The sequence below is a fragment of the Scleropages formosus genome, chromosome 19 (assembly GCF_900964775.1).
Source record: "Scleropages formosus chromosome 19, fSclFor1.1, whole genome shotgun sequence".
NCBI lineage: Eukaryota > Metazoa > Chordata > Actinopteri > Osteoglossiformes > Osteoglossidae > Scleropages > Scleropages formosus.
In genome coordinates this window covers 8,363,172-8,376,325 of record NC_041824.1, presented here as the reverse complement: position 1 = coordinate 8,376,325, position 13,154 = coordinate 8,363,172, and the positions used below count along the sequence as shown (strand labels likewise).

Sequence of the window (13,154 nt, the reverse complement as noted above, 5' to 3'; positions counted from 1 at the left end):
ATAACGTTAAGAAAAATGACGTCGGTCTTACCTGGTGCATCTGCCGAACGATGTACCTGCGGCGCACTTCCTACCTGTGACGTCAGGTACGCACACTTTATGAGCAGGTTTAACGAGTCTCCGCGTCGGTAAACAAAATGGACAGCGTGAGCGCGAGCGCGCCGGACGCGGAGGGAGGCTCGCGCCGGAGGAGCGCGCCCGCGCGGGGCACTGCGGAGCGAGGGAAGGAGGGCGGGGGTTCGAGTAGGCTCGAGAGGTGTAGCAGTTGGAAGGTAATGCCGTAAAGCAGTGTCGCAAACCAGGTGCGGGGAGGGGAGGTGCAGCGAAGGGAGGGGGGGCGTGGGGGGCCCGGAGAGGAGGTGACTCTTCAGCAGCATTTAGACACAGCGAAAGGATCATGGCGGATGGCCCCAGGTGTAAGCGCAGAAAGCAGGCGAACCCGCGGAGGAACAACGGTGAGTACGGCCGCGCGGCGACGCGCACCGCGAGCCGCTGTCCTCAGCGTGCGAGTCCCGGCGGTTTCCACACTCCCCCCGGCCCCGCCGGGCGCGGGAGAGCGGCGAGGGAGCGTGGGGTTATTGGGTCCCTATGTGGTGCACCGTTATACCTGCGCGCTCCCCTCTCCGCCTAGCGGTCCGCCGCTCCCTGGACCGTTACACGCGTCCTGCCTGGCGCTCGGGGGCTCGCGCGCTGGGGGCACACGCGCTCCGCCGCCCGTCTTTCTCTACACGCCTCTTCTTCTTCTTTTTACTCCGGATTCGGTACTTCGGTGTGACATTTATAACTTTAGCAGCGGAACTTCACGCGGGTCTTTCTCCCAGCTTGGGGAACTGAAACTTATTAGCCGCACTGACTAGCGCACTACCTGGTTGACTCTGTCGTGTCGCACCGGACTCGTAACACAACCACCAGTTGTTTTCCCACCCTTTAAGTCGACTACAAGCTTCGTTTTATTTTTCTACTTTTATTTTCTTTTTTTCCACGGGACGATAGCCTCATTTCAGCCCCCTCCCCTTCCTAGTATGGTCACAGGTAGCTAGCGGTTTAGCTTCCTAGCTACACTTAACACTAGACTAGTCCGTGTCGCCCCGCTGAAAGCTTTTTGCTTTTCAACACGTTTTATTTATTTATTTTATTTTTTTTCCTTTTCAGAATGAGTTAGTATGTGTTTACGAAAGCAATTTGCTGTCCCGCGGAACTCCTCTTTCCAAGAGCTTCTTCGTTGTTTGCTGTCTCTTTTTTGTCCTACGGCCACTCGCTCACTGACTCTCTCCGTCTGTGACGGATCTCTCCAGATGTCATGTTAACTGTTCTGTGCTCTTCCACTCTAGTCTCTGTCTTGTGTTACTGAAACGTCCACTTGTGACTCGGCGCCGCGATGAAGGTGGGGCGCGCGCACCTTCCCCACTTTCCAAGCGAACTTTCCCGAAGTGTTAGCGCGCACGTCTTTGCCCGGCTGCTGCTTTTCCGCCGTTTGACGGAGAGCCGGGTCGGGTGGCTACCTGCTCCGAGCGAGGCGTGCCGGGTGGTGTCGTTTCGGGGAAGAGGAAGGGAGGGAGGAGGAGGAGGAGGAGGAGGGGGGCGCGCGCTCTCTCTTTAGCCCCTTCGTCCCCGGCGCGACGCGGCGCTGTGCGAGCGCGCGCGGCTCACGCGTCTATATAAGGAATGCGCGCATCTGCGAGCTGTTGTGCGGACAGTCTCGCGGTCAACCGTTGACGGTCCTTCGTGTGGACCCGCCGTGCTGAAGCGCTCGCCTTTGTGTTTTACTGCCGTTGTTAATTGTCGCTATTTTGTTTTTGTTTCTCTTCTTTTCAATTTCGATTCTCGTCAAACTCAGTTAGAAATAGGGGTCGAAACTGCTGTTACGCTGGGAAAATGCTTAGTTAATTCGAGTTAGCAGCGACGCGTCGGGAAGACGAACAGCCATGTCTGTCACTAAATTATTGCTCAATTTGTGACGTTTTGTCGAAAAAATGATTGAATTCGCGTCGAAAGCTTGTTTTTAATTTGCACCTTGGTGTTTATTTAATTCACGATAAGAATAAAATATTAAAAAAAGGTCTCAAATACAGCTCTTGGCACGGGCCACTTTTTGTCGTCATTTTTCATAACCGAAGTTGTTTTCATTGCGCCTCGCTGTCATTTATTGAATGTCGAGAAGCGAAAGAAAATGTAAAAACGATGTAAAAGCGCAGTTTTGTGTGCCGACGGTGCTCAGTGACGTAGAGCTGAGGAGCGGCGAACATGTTCGTTTACCTCGCGGGGAGGCAGGCAGGCGGCGCGAGACACAGACAGACGGCGCGAGACAGACAGACAGAGAGCGACACGAAGGTTTGTTGCTCTGTGGAAACACGTGATAAATGTTATGTCCACAATACTGAAGTAACGGGCTGTGGAAAAACGGCCGCTTACATTCCCAACGGACACCTGCGAGCAGAGGCCGGGCAGTTCATCTCAGTGCAGTTTAGTGCCGTTCTCCCGCACGCCTTTTTTTTTTTTTTTTTTTCACCTGTTACTGTGACACACCTTCTCTGCTGTAACACACACTTTCTGCTGTTTTCGTGCTGTGTGTGTGTGCGTTTTGAACAGAAGAGTTTTTTTTTTTTTTTCCTTTTCCTCCCAACTTTCCGTGGTGTTAGTGATTCACCCAGTTTGCGCTATGGAGTGCATGATGTATGCAGATAAAATGCGGACACGATTTACTTTTATGGTTAAGGTTTTATGTATGATACGTGTGTCTGTCTCTGATGGTCAGATATGTCAGATTCACTAAATGAATGGGACTGATTGTATACTAGCACTGAACTGTGGGAGATGGCAGGTGAGGACTGAACACCTCAAATGATGGATCTAACTCAACAAAATATCATTATCAAAGTGCTCTTTCTGTTCATGTTTCATTTGACTTGCTTTATCATATGCATATTAAAAATGTAAGATTTTCTCACTTCTATATCGATGTTCTGCAGGCATTGCTACACTTTCTTACATTTCCTTTCCTGTTTTCAGTTATCACTTCTGTCTGTTGACATTGTACGTTTTATTTGGAAAAATGTTTGTATGTCAAATAATTATGTATAATTGTGTGTTAAGAGAATAAAAAAGCAACCAGTGCTGGAAGAAAATTAAATATATCCACACACAGTCCCTTGAAGCCAACATCTGGTGTGAATGGTGCTGCATGGAGGACTGGCATGCTGTAGTGAAGTGCTTGTGGGCGGCACGGTGCTCTGTCTACATGAAAGTGTGCTCAGCTTGCATGTGCAGGAATCTGCGCAGCCCCTCAGTTTGCGTGTACATGGCAGTGGTGGGCTGCTTTGCCAGGGTTGCTGCTCCCTCCTGGTCTTTGTGTGCAGTGTGACCCCAGGCAAGCTGCGGACTTGCACCAGGGTCTCAGAGTGGTCAGTTGAAAGCAGGCTGCAGTTGAACTGCTTCACTGGAAGCTGTTCTAGAAAAGCTGTGGGCAGTGTACTGGTTAGAGCTGCTGACTTGAACCCAGGTTCAAATCCTGCCTGTTGCTGTTGTGCCTTTGATCAAGGTACTTGCCCTGAAATTTTCCAGTGATAATTACTCAGCTGTATAAATGGGTAAATTGTTAGTAGCTTAATATTGCAGTTTGCTTTGAATCAACACTTGTGCTCTATCCGGGACTGGAGCGTTGTTCGTGCCACATGTTTGCGGAAGAGCTGTTCTGATGATGATAGGCAGAGCACTTCTTTGAAAAGTAACCAATTTTAAAGTGCCAGCAAGGGTGGTTGCACATGTTGGACCAAACTTGGGTTTGTGCATGTAAACTGTGTTTCTTATTCCTGTTTTTCTGTCTCTGGTGGACACCTTGACCAAAAGTGGAATCCTGTCACATACGTAGTAAACAATTTGAGATTTGTTGAGGAGATGGGGAATGCCTGGTTAGGTGAAAAAAAATCCCTTTGATGGAGGCTCTGTTGAAGTGACAGGACTCCTTTCTATTAAACTTACATGTTTTGATACCAGTTGCCCCTCACCCTGCAGCACTCATGAAGGTGAGACCGGGCCAGGCTGTAAACGTTAAGGTGTTAACAGGCGACAGGACGACAGGTGGTTGCAATTGGTGGGGACACGGCGGCTTTGTGACGCGGCTCTCCTTTATTCGTTGCCCCTCAGGATCATGGCGCTCTAAAGCCGTAATTTAACACTGCAATTTGGGAATAGAGGAATGCGGCCCATGTTAACATTCCCAGCAAAATAAACAGACGTGTCTCTGGACCGCCTTTGGAGCTGGTTTGAAGCGGGCATTTGGCCTTCGTGTCAGAGGGACCTGGAAGATAGGATTTCCACGTCCGAATTTGCTCAAGGACTTCTTTTCATGCTTGCAGTGCAATGAAACTGTTAATGCATTTAATTTGTCTTGAACCAAAATTCTTTTAGAATATCAGAAGTTCAGTGAGAGGCCATATCTGTCTTTCACAACTGTAGTTCTGAAGGAAAAGAGCAAAAGATGTTTTCACTGGGTTGATAAAGTTTTAATAAGGAAACTGGACTTTTGTAGAAGTTAATAGCGAACGCAACCGCATCCAGTAAAACTGCGGAAGCAAACCCAAACACATGTGGTTAACCTGCCTTATTAACAGTATTAACTATAACGGAGTTGAGACGAGGGCTTTTTTCTACAGTCTCCAGGTTTATGTTTTAAAAAGCCATCTGTTAACATTTAGAAAGGTCTACTCCTGGTGTGGGCTTTAGCAAAAGAGGAAATTTTCATTTATCTCATAGCTTTTGAGCTGCTTCCTTTACTTCATTTGAAAGTGCCAAGTCAGGAGCAAAACTCCCCCTCAGATCTCTCCTTCGTTCTTTTATTCAACAGTAAAGACACAGTCTCCAGGGGTACCGTTGATTGACCTTTGACCTCGGCACCCAGGCGTGCCTCAAGTATGATTTCACTTTCTCCAGGTTCCCTTTGTCCCTGTGAGGGCATGTCAAATTGTGTGTGTGTTTAGGTCCCTTCAGTGAAAGGGCTCAGAGGATGAACAAAGCACTGGGGTTGTCCTGGGCTTAATCCCCCACCTTCCATTATGTCTTTTGGGGTGGGAGTTGGGGTGGGGCCCCGCAGCACTGGAGGAGATGCTGCTGTTGCTAGCAAAGCAGGAAGGTCATCTTTCTTTTCCTTTTGGGGCTTTGCACAGCGACATGGCGGCTCTCCAGAGATTTGCATAAATTGTTCATGCGTGGCTGGGTGGCCGAGATCCCTGCGATAACTGTCTGCTGTGTGTAAAAGTGCCAAAATGGGATGGGGGCTTTTTTTGTTGTTGTTTTTTTTCTTATTGCTGGCGAAGACTTAATCAACCCAAAAAGGTGTGCTGTCCTCACCTCATGTTCTGTGCCATAGTTTGTGTTTACAGAAGAAAGTAATTAACTTTTTTTTCAAGGAGATTGAATACTGTGGGCCAGCCGGTAGCGTAGTGGTTAGAAGCACTGTCTTGCACTCAAGAGGACCTGGATCGAATCCCACCTCCAACAGCACAGCCCTTAGTCAAAGTGCTTCATCTCCCTGAATTAATATGGTAAAAATGACCCACCTGTATAAATGGATAAATCTTTGTAATCATAAGTAACTTAACATTGTAAACCACTTCGGAGAAAGGCGTCAGCTAATTGAAGTACTAACTGTACGTAATAATATTCTTCATAACTTTTCACTGAGTACCTCCAGTTCTACTATGTTTCTCCATGTGGGTGTTGGAATATACAAAAATTTGTATATCCAAAATTTTATATCCTTTGTCTTTTTTTTCCCCCCATTCTGGGTTTTATGTTGAATCAGAAGGTTGTACTTGTTTCATATTGTCTAAAATATATTTGCATTACTTAATGTGCTATATAAGGACTCACATATGAGAGCAATTCTATGTGCATTCTCGGGTAAAGGTTTTATCTTCAGGTGCAGCTCTTTGAGAAACAGAAAAAGTAACAGTGTCCATCTTCTAAGTGTCCGTGCGTCTTGCAACGACACTTTTCTTGGCGCTGATGCTTCCAAATGTTCTTGGTTTTAAAAAGTTGTTTCCAAAGCAGAATCTTTTTGTTGTTTCTTCTCCACCCCCAGTGCAGCCTCCCGCTCCCCACTCTTGAGCCCGTTGCCCTCACCCCCACTGAACTCCCGTTGGACAGCCTTTATTGGGTTTTGTCAGGCTGAATCCTTAAATGAACCATTGTGCACCAGGGCTTAGAGGAGAGAAAGCCCCGAGGAGAAAGGACCTAGTTACCTTTGCAGTTTGCCCGCTGTACCTCGTACACTTTCTGTGGCAGAAGAAAGGCCCCATTCACTGGCCCCTGCGTGGGGGGAGTGCTCCTTTCACACTCTGCTTGTGGGAAAACTTCTTCCCATACTGTGTGTGTATTTGCATATTCCCATTCTCTCTGCACAGGACCCCAGAGGCAGAGGAATGTGGGGAACGGTCCCGAGAATTCATAAAATCCAATTCTCACACGCTCCTTTCGTCACGTGTTACTGTGTTCTTGGCCTTAGTCCGGATGCATATTTTTACAGGCATATTTTGGATTTTTATACGTGCTGCTTGCGCTGTTTACTTAAGTAGGATTTGCTTAGTGGGGAATGCCTTCTGCTGGCATAACAAAGAGGTTCCAGCACCTAGTGAAACAAGTGTTTTGGGCTCATTTTTTGGGGGCTGGGAGTGTACTGAACCGAACTGATGTGCAAGTGCGATTGAGATGAGATGTCAAAGTTTGCACCCTAATACCTGCAAGACCTCATCACTCCGTACACCCCAGCAAGGACGCTGTGTCCTGTCCATCTCTGTCCACTTGGTGGTCCCACTCAAGAGAAGTCACACATCTACAGCCCATCACTTCTTGGTTTTGGCTCCAGTGTACGGTGCGGTGAGTTCCTCTCTCCCTCAGAGTTGCTGAATCTCTCCCAGCAGTCAAGAGGGGGTCTCAGAAACGATCTTTTTCACACCCATACCTCTCATTATCATCTGACGGCTCCGTGAATTTGCATCACTTCATGTCACCATCACCCTTGTATTAGCATAGATGTTATGTATTATAGCCATCAGTGTCAATTTTAGAGACGGCTATTTGTAATAATGTGCGCTGGCAAAAACAGTAGCATTGGATAGACTTCAGTGTGCTTTGACAATCAGATGTGTGCAGCTCTTTTGTGAAACGCACCTTTGAGATGTATCTTAGTCACTTTCAAGAGAAGTGTCTGCTAAACAAATATAAACTTAAACTGTTAAGTAGAAACCAATGGGCAGATGGACGCATCCCCAGGATTGTACCTCTGGGCCTTTTCGAGAGTGTGACTCTCCCAATGAAGGAACGCCTGATTTACGGGCCTTCTCTCGACGTTTGAATCGGAAGGGGACTGGCAAGTCGGTCAGCGAGACCTGCGACTGATTTTTATTTTACTTCTTACTAAAGTGGTGTTTTGGAGCTGTCCTTTTGTCTATTCAACGGGTATCTGTGTCTTTTGCATAATCCAGACTGAATGAGGGAAATTAACCATCCTGTATTTGATTAAATGCAACAACATCGCAGTGCTTTCCTCCCACCAGCTTCTAATCCCTCCGGCGTGTCTTTGTTTCTTTCTCCCTGATCTCCCTGCATCAAGTAAACCCGGAATCTTTGACAACAGGGGACTAATGTGTGAAATGCAGGTCAGCAGGGAAAATGGGGTTTGGAAAGCAGGTAAAGACAGAGAGGAAGTCCATTTATAGCTCACTTAAGGCCCCAGGTGAGTGCTGCGAAAATGAAGCCAGTTAAGTGGTTAAGGTGCTTAAGGTGCACAGTAGAGTACTTCCTATCACATGCACTGGTGAGCATGCTCTACCTGCACAACGTTGGGGCGGGTCTCTCTGTGTCCCCGTGTAACCCTTAACTGTGGGGTTGGGCAGCAAAATCCCACCCCAAGTGGTTGCCATGACGACAGGAGAAGGCCCTGCCTCTGCGCTTGAAAATTAGTCATCATAAATCAGGGACCCGACCGGTGCGTTTGGATGTTAAATGTGGCCCTGAGTTTCTATCATACGACAGTAGTGTTTTTTTTTTTGTTTGTTTGTTTGTTTCTCACACTTTTATGCACTGTAGAAAGAGATAGCAGTGTGTGTGCGTGCGCGCCAGCGCTGACCGTGGGGCCTCTTAACACACTCCTAGCAGGACGGTGTCTGTGCTACGAACGGGTGAGGGTGCACAGCGAAGCCTGTGGCCAGGCACTGTGCTCAGCTTTGTGTGTGATCCCTCTTTGAGGTACAGCTGTACTCCTCCACCCCCTGCCACACACACCTTCCTCCCTCATGCCTCGGATATGAAGAAAGCACAAAAAATAAAGCCGCGGTGAGGGAATAGTGTCGGACAGGATAGCGACGCTGCACCGCCGTGGCCTCGGCGACCCGTTTGCGCCCTTTTCCGACCGTACGGCCCCTGTTCCGCTTCCTGTAGCCCCTCAGCCCCACCCCCAGTGTGGAACCGTAGTCCTTCTGTACAGACCAGTGGAGCGGGAGAAATCCTGGCTTTTGTCCGTGCATCAGTCGCATCCGCGCCGCTCTTTTGACTTCATTGTCTGACCGTATTATCTTGGAGCGGCACGGCGCGCATATCTCTCGGGAACACCCCCGCATTACCAACGAGATGCACGGGCAAGATGTTCTCCTTCTCGGAGACGAGAGCTGCGATATTCACCGTCCGCTGTCTTTTCTCCCCACGGGACGGTGAGAACGTCATGCTCCGCACGGCGCCTGGGGTCACGGGTTTAGACCAACAAGTTGCGTCGGTTGCATGTAAAACGCGGAATCTGCTGCGGGTCAGAGCAGTGTTTTCAAGCACGGTGCCATCGAAAGGCAGGCGATCACAACAGGAAATCCAGGATAGTGTATAAAGCTCACTCCCAGTTTCCTTTGTGTGTGTCAGCACACAGTGACTAAGAGCTGAACCCTCATGCTGTGATTGGAAATCACAACTTTAATAGAAATCTTACTCATAGAGTTTATTACTCAGAAAGGCTGCCGTGCGAAATGTCAGCATCTATAAACATCCAGGAAGGATAAATGACACGAGAAACATGGGTGCCGAGAGAGGAGGAAAACCACCTTCCTCCGATGGACTGTTTGTTTTTTTTTTTTTTTTTTTTGTTTTTTTTTTTTTTCCGTCGGGCTGTTGCTGGTATGGTCATCCGGGCTCCTTCCCAGACCATACCTGGAGAGTATGGAGAGGCGTCGCGGCTGGGCCGCCCATCGTGCCGCACACGTCAAGATGAGTGTTCCCACTAGGGAAGGAAAGATTAATCACACACCGTTGGGTGATGGTGCAGCAACCGAGTGCATTTACAGTGTTTACAGCGTTCGCGCCCGCTCTGTCCTTCCCTTTCGTCCCGCAGCGCATTCGTAACGTGGGTCTTCTCGCTCGCGAGGGCAGCTTTGCTTAAGCCCACCCCCCCACCCCCCCCCCCCCACACCCTGCCAATCTGAATCTCTTCTTAACGGAAATGTGGAAATGTTTGCATTGAGCTTTTAAAACCCATTTATTCCCCGAATTTCACCACGCGGGTTTATATTTCCGTAGGCCCCCCAGCGTCTCTTTGCTCGATGCCTTTGTGCTAAACACACCAGTCCGACTGTAAAAGATACGTTGTTCCGTCCCGTGTTGTTTGGCCCCCACTCAGGTGAGGGTGACGGGGGGGGGCCTTGATCCCTCCTCTCTCTCTCGTCCCATTTCTTGTAGGCTCCTGAGTGAAGCTCACAGCTGCGCCTCCTTTTCGCTCTCCTAACTCACGAGGTCTGCCCACCCCCTCCCTACCAGCATCCCCCCCACAGCGGAAAACAACTTTTCACCTGTTCAGCCAGCTGCCTGCTGTCGCACCCCGTCAGACCGGGGGTGGGCCTGGCTGCCGTGCTCCGTCAAAACGTGGGCAGAACGAGCTGTCAAGCCCAGTTGGACAATGGGTGGAGTCAGCTGTTGCACCATGTGGGAGAGGAGGGAGAGTCAACGGTCGTACCCCACCAAAGCGTGGGCGGAGCAGTCTCCGGTGAGCTGTCAGAGTAGGCGGAGCCAGCTGCATTCGTGGTACGGGCTCGCTCGCGGGTTGCCGAGACGTTCTTGTTCCAGCTCATAAAACCCAACTGCAGTCCCAGGCACGGCGGCGAACTCGACAAAACCAATTCGACTGGCCAGAGAAACTCAAATGAAAAACAGGTTTTGCCGTTACTGCTTTTTTGCCATTTGAGCATAATGACTGTGGAGTCATGTGGTCTGTTTAAGGCTGCTTTAAAAGACAACTACAGGGAGCAAGGTGGCGCAGCGGGTAAGGCTGAGAGACTTCTAATAAAATGTGAATGGTTGAAGGACTAGGGTGAGCCCTGCTATTGTGACTTAAACCATGATCATGAGCCAGGAATACCCCCTCCTGGGATCCGGAGAGTGTTAAATACTACAGGATCCCAGTGGTCTGCAGCCTATGCCGGAAGCATGGGACACGAGGCACGATGTGCACTCAATGGGGCGTCAGTCCGCTCCAGGGCCAACACACTCATTCACTCGCACATACATTCTTTTAGGCAGTTTACACTCACCCGTTCACCTGAAATACGTTTTTGCACAGTACAAACAAACGCAGTACACACTCCACACGGAGCCGGCTTTAAATCCAGATACAATCTGAAACTCTTCAGTGACACATCCAGCCTTCTAGCGCTTTCTTTAACAGCGTCCGCTAACCAGCGAAACATTTGCTGCCTCTGCCTCCGCCCCGCTCTTCAGGGGACAACAGCTGTTTCGGTGCAGCTGGAATTCCAGCCCTTCTTGTAAACATCACAAGAAACGCGTTGGAAAACGGACAACGCGGTCCCATGAATGAAGAGCGGCACGCTGCTTCTTCGAGGTCTCGCTCTTGGGATGAGATTTGACCCGCAGTCTGGGCGTTATGACGCCTCCTGGACCAAATCGAGAGCAGGGGGCTCCGCTGTATGCCATATGTCCTAAAGGACACACCTTGTTTTTCCATGCCAGAAAACACCTGCGAAACACACGTAAGCTTGAAAAAATCGTGCCGCAAACACAGGTTGAATTACCTTTTTTTTTTTTTTTGTGTGTAGATTCAAACAGGTTGTGATGTATGTGGTCGACTCCCTCAAGGGGATAAAAGGATTTTCGTTTAATGCGGAGATGAAAATGACAACATTTCCTGTTCTCACCAGTAAGACTGTCCATTAATCATCTTGATGCTGCACGGTTTCTATTCGTGGAGTGCATTTCCAGGGAGCAGCTGGTAGTGTAGTCGTTAGAACCACTGTTGTTGGACCCAAAGGTCATAGGTTCGAATCCCACTTCTGGCTGCAGTACCCTTGAGCAAGGTACGTACCCTAAATTGCCCGTCTGTATAAATGGATTAATAATTGTAGGCAGTTTAACATTGTTAGTCGCTTTAGGAGAAACTCATCAGCTAAATGAATAAATGTCATTTTAGTGGCACCTTAAATTAGGGAATGGCTGCGGTTTTAAAAAAAATACAGCATTGGAACCAGCGCTCACTTGCCATGTACCGAAACAAGAGACGCACGTATGCAAAAGGTGAGTTTTCTTAAAAAAATGTGTGTGTGTGTGTGTGTGTGTGTATGTGTATATATATATATATATATATATATATACACATATTTTGCATGCTATTAAGAAATTGAGCTATGGGAACAGTTGTAATTACAGCTTTTTAAAGCACGAGTAAGGGCCACGAACAAAACGGGATGCAAAAACCACAACAGATAATGAGAGTGGCGTTTGAAAGGGGAGCGCATTAATCGAGTCGCATTGAGCGCACCGTGCTCCCCGACAGCGCCGATGATTAATGCCATTGTCATTACAAGTGCTGTTCCGCTCAACTGTCGTAATGTCGGCTCTGAAACGCTCTGCGGAGTCCCCGCAGCCCCGGCCGAGGGTCACCGCCGCCTTTTAAATAACTTGGTGGGTCACGGAAGGCTTTTTATGCCGGTCTCATCGCGACTCGTCGTGCGCTCGTCCGAACGTGTCGGGACGGGGGGGCAGTTCGCTCCTCCTTGTAGCTGCTGGACCTCGCTGTAGGATGCTGGAGAACGAGCATGAGCACGTTGGTCCATAAACCTGGCCAAGGCCATTTGCGGTTAACGGCATAAACTGCATCCCCTCCCCCGACTTCCTTATTTTTTTATTTATTTATTTTTTTTTGCCTCCATGTTTTTTTGCACGTTTCCTCAGCGAAGCTCCGGAAGCACGATGTCATTTCGCTTGTCGGGAAAAGCAGGCGCGCCAATCGAGCTCACAATATCGCAAATGATCTTTATGCATCCATAAAGGAAGCCCGTAAGTAGGGCTTTCATGTGGCACCTGCAGCATTATGGGGCTGCAGATGCAGAGAGGGATGTTTTCTCAGCGGTGTCTCGCAGGAGCCGCGGCTGCTCAGCCCCTTTCTGGCACCTTGCGGGATCCGTTTCGGTCGCCTGTCGAGGGCGCGTGATGAATGAACCGTCCCGCCACGTACGTTCTCCTTCCTTCGTTTTTGTTTTTCTAAAAACATTTTAAAGGCCAAATGCTTCTTTTTCTTCGTTTTTTTTTTGAAGATGTTATGGGAAGTTCTTAACCCCACGCAAAGTAATTTGCTCAAGTTCACCAGATGTGGCCTTGCCCTCGGAATGACTTTGCACAATTTCTCCAAGTCCTGAAAAGGTCATCTAGCTGTTATTGTGGCCTCCTCCTAATGAGCGCCTTTGAATGCCCGCAAGGCCTACGGTAAATACTTGACTTCTGACGCTTCTTGTATAATCGCGCCGTATGAATGGAAGGACGTTGGAGTTTCGCTCTTGGTATTTCAACTGGTGTTTCCCTGCCGGGTTACAGAAGTGAGTCGCTGTGCTCCCGTTCTCCTACTGCGATGATGTGCATCCATCTTGTCGTCCGCGAGCGTCGGCAACTCTTATTTTAGACTTTGGATGCAATCCAGTTGCTTCAAATATCTTTTATTAATAGTGCACCGGTTACCCAAACTCGAGGTTTCTTTTCAGATCATGTTTAACTCCGGTGTCCTTCGATAACTCCAGTCCGCGCCGAGGCTGGACGGCAGGACGACGGAGAGGACTTCATCTCCGGGTCCTTTTTCGGCCGCTCGGTTGGCCGTTAAGCCGGTGGGACGTGCCGAG

The 13,154-nt window shown here is 48.9% G+C and overlaps 1 protein-coding gene across 1 annotated transcript in view; it reads left to right on the top strand.

The window, feature by feature from the left end:
- Positions 1-311: 311 nt before the first annotated feature.
- Positions 312-13,154, top strand: part of LOC108927632 (zinc finger E-box-binding homeobox 1-like) — a 67,803-nt gene continuing 54,960 nt past the window's right edge. The window contains exon 1 of the mRNA XM_029246414.1: positions 312-455. Within this exon, the coding sequence (XP_029102247.1) occupies positions 398-455 (58 nt within the window). The 5' untranslated portion in view covers positions 312-397. The remainder of the gene's footprint in view (positions 456-13,154) is intronic.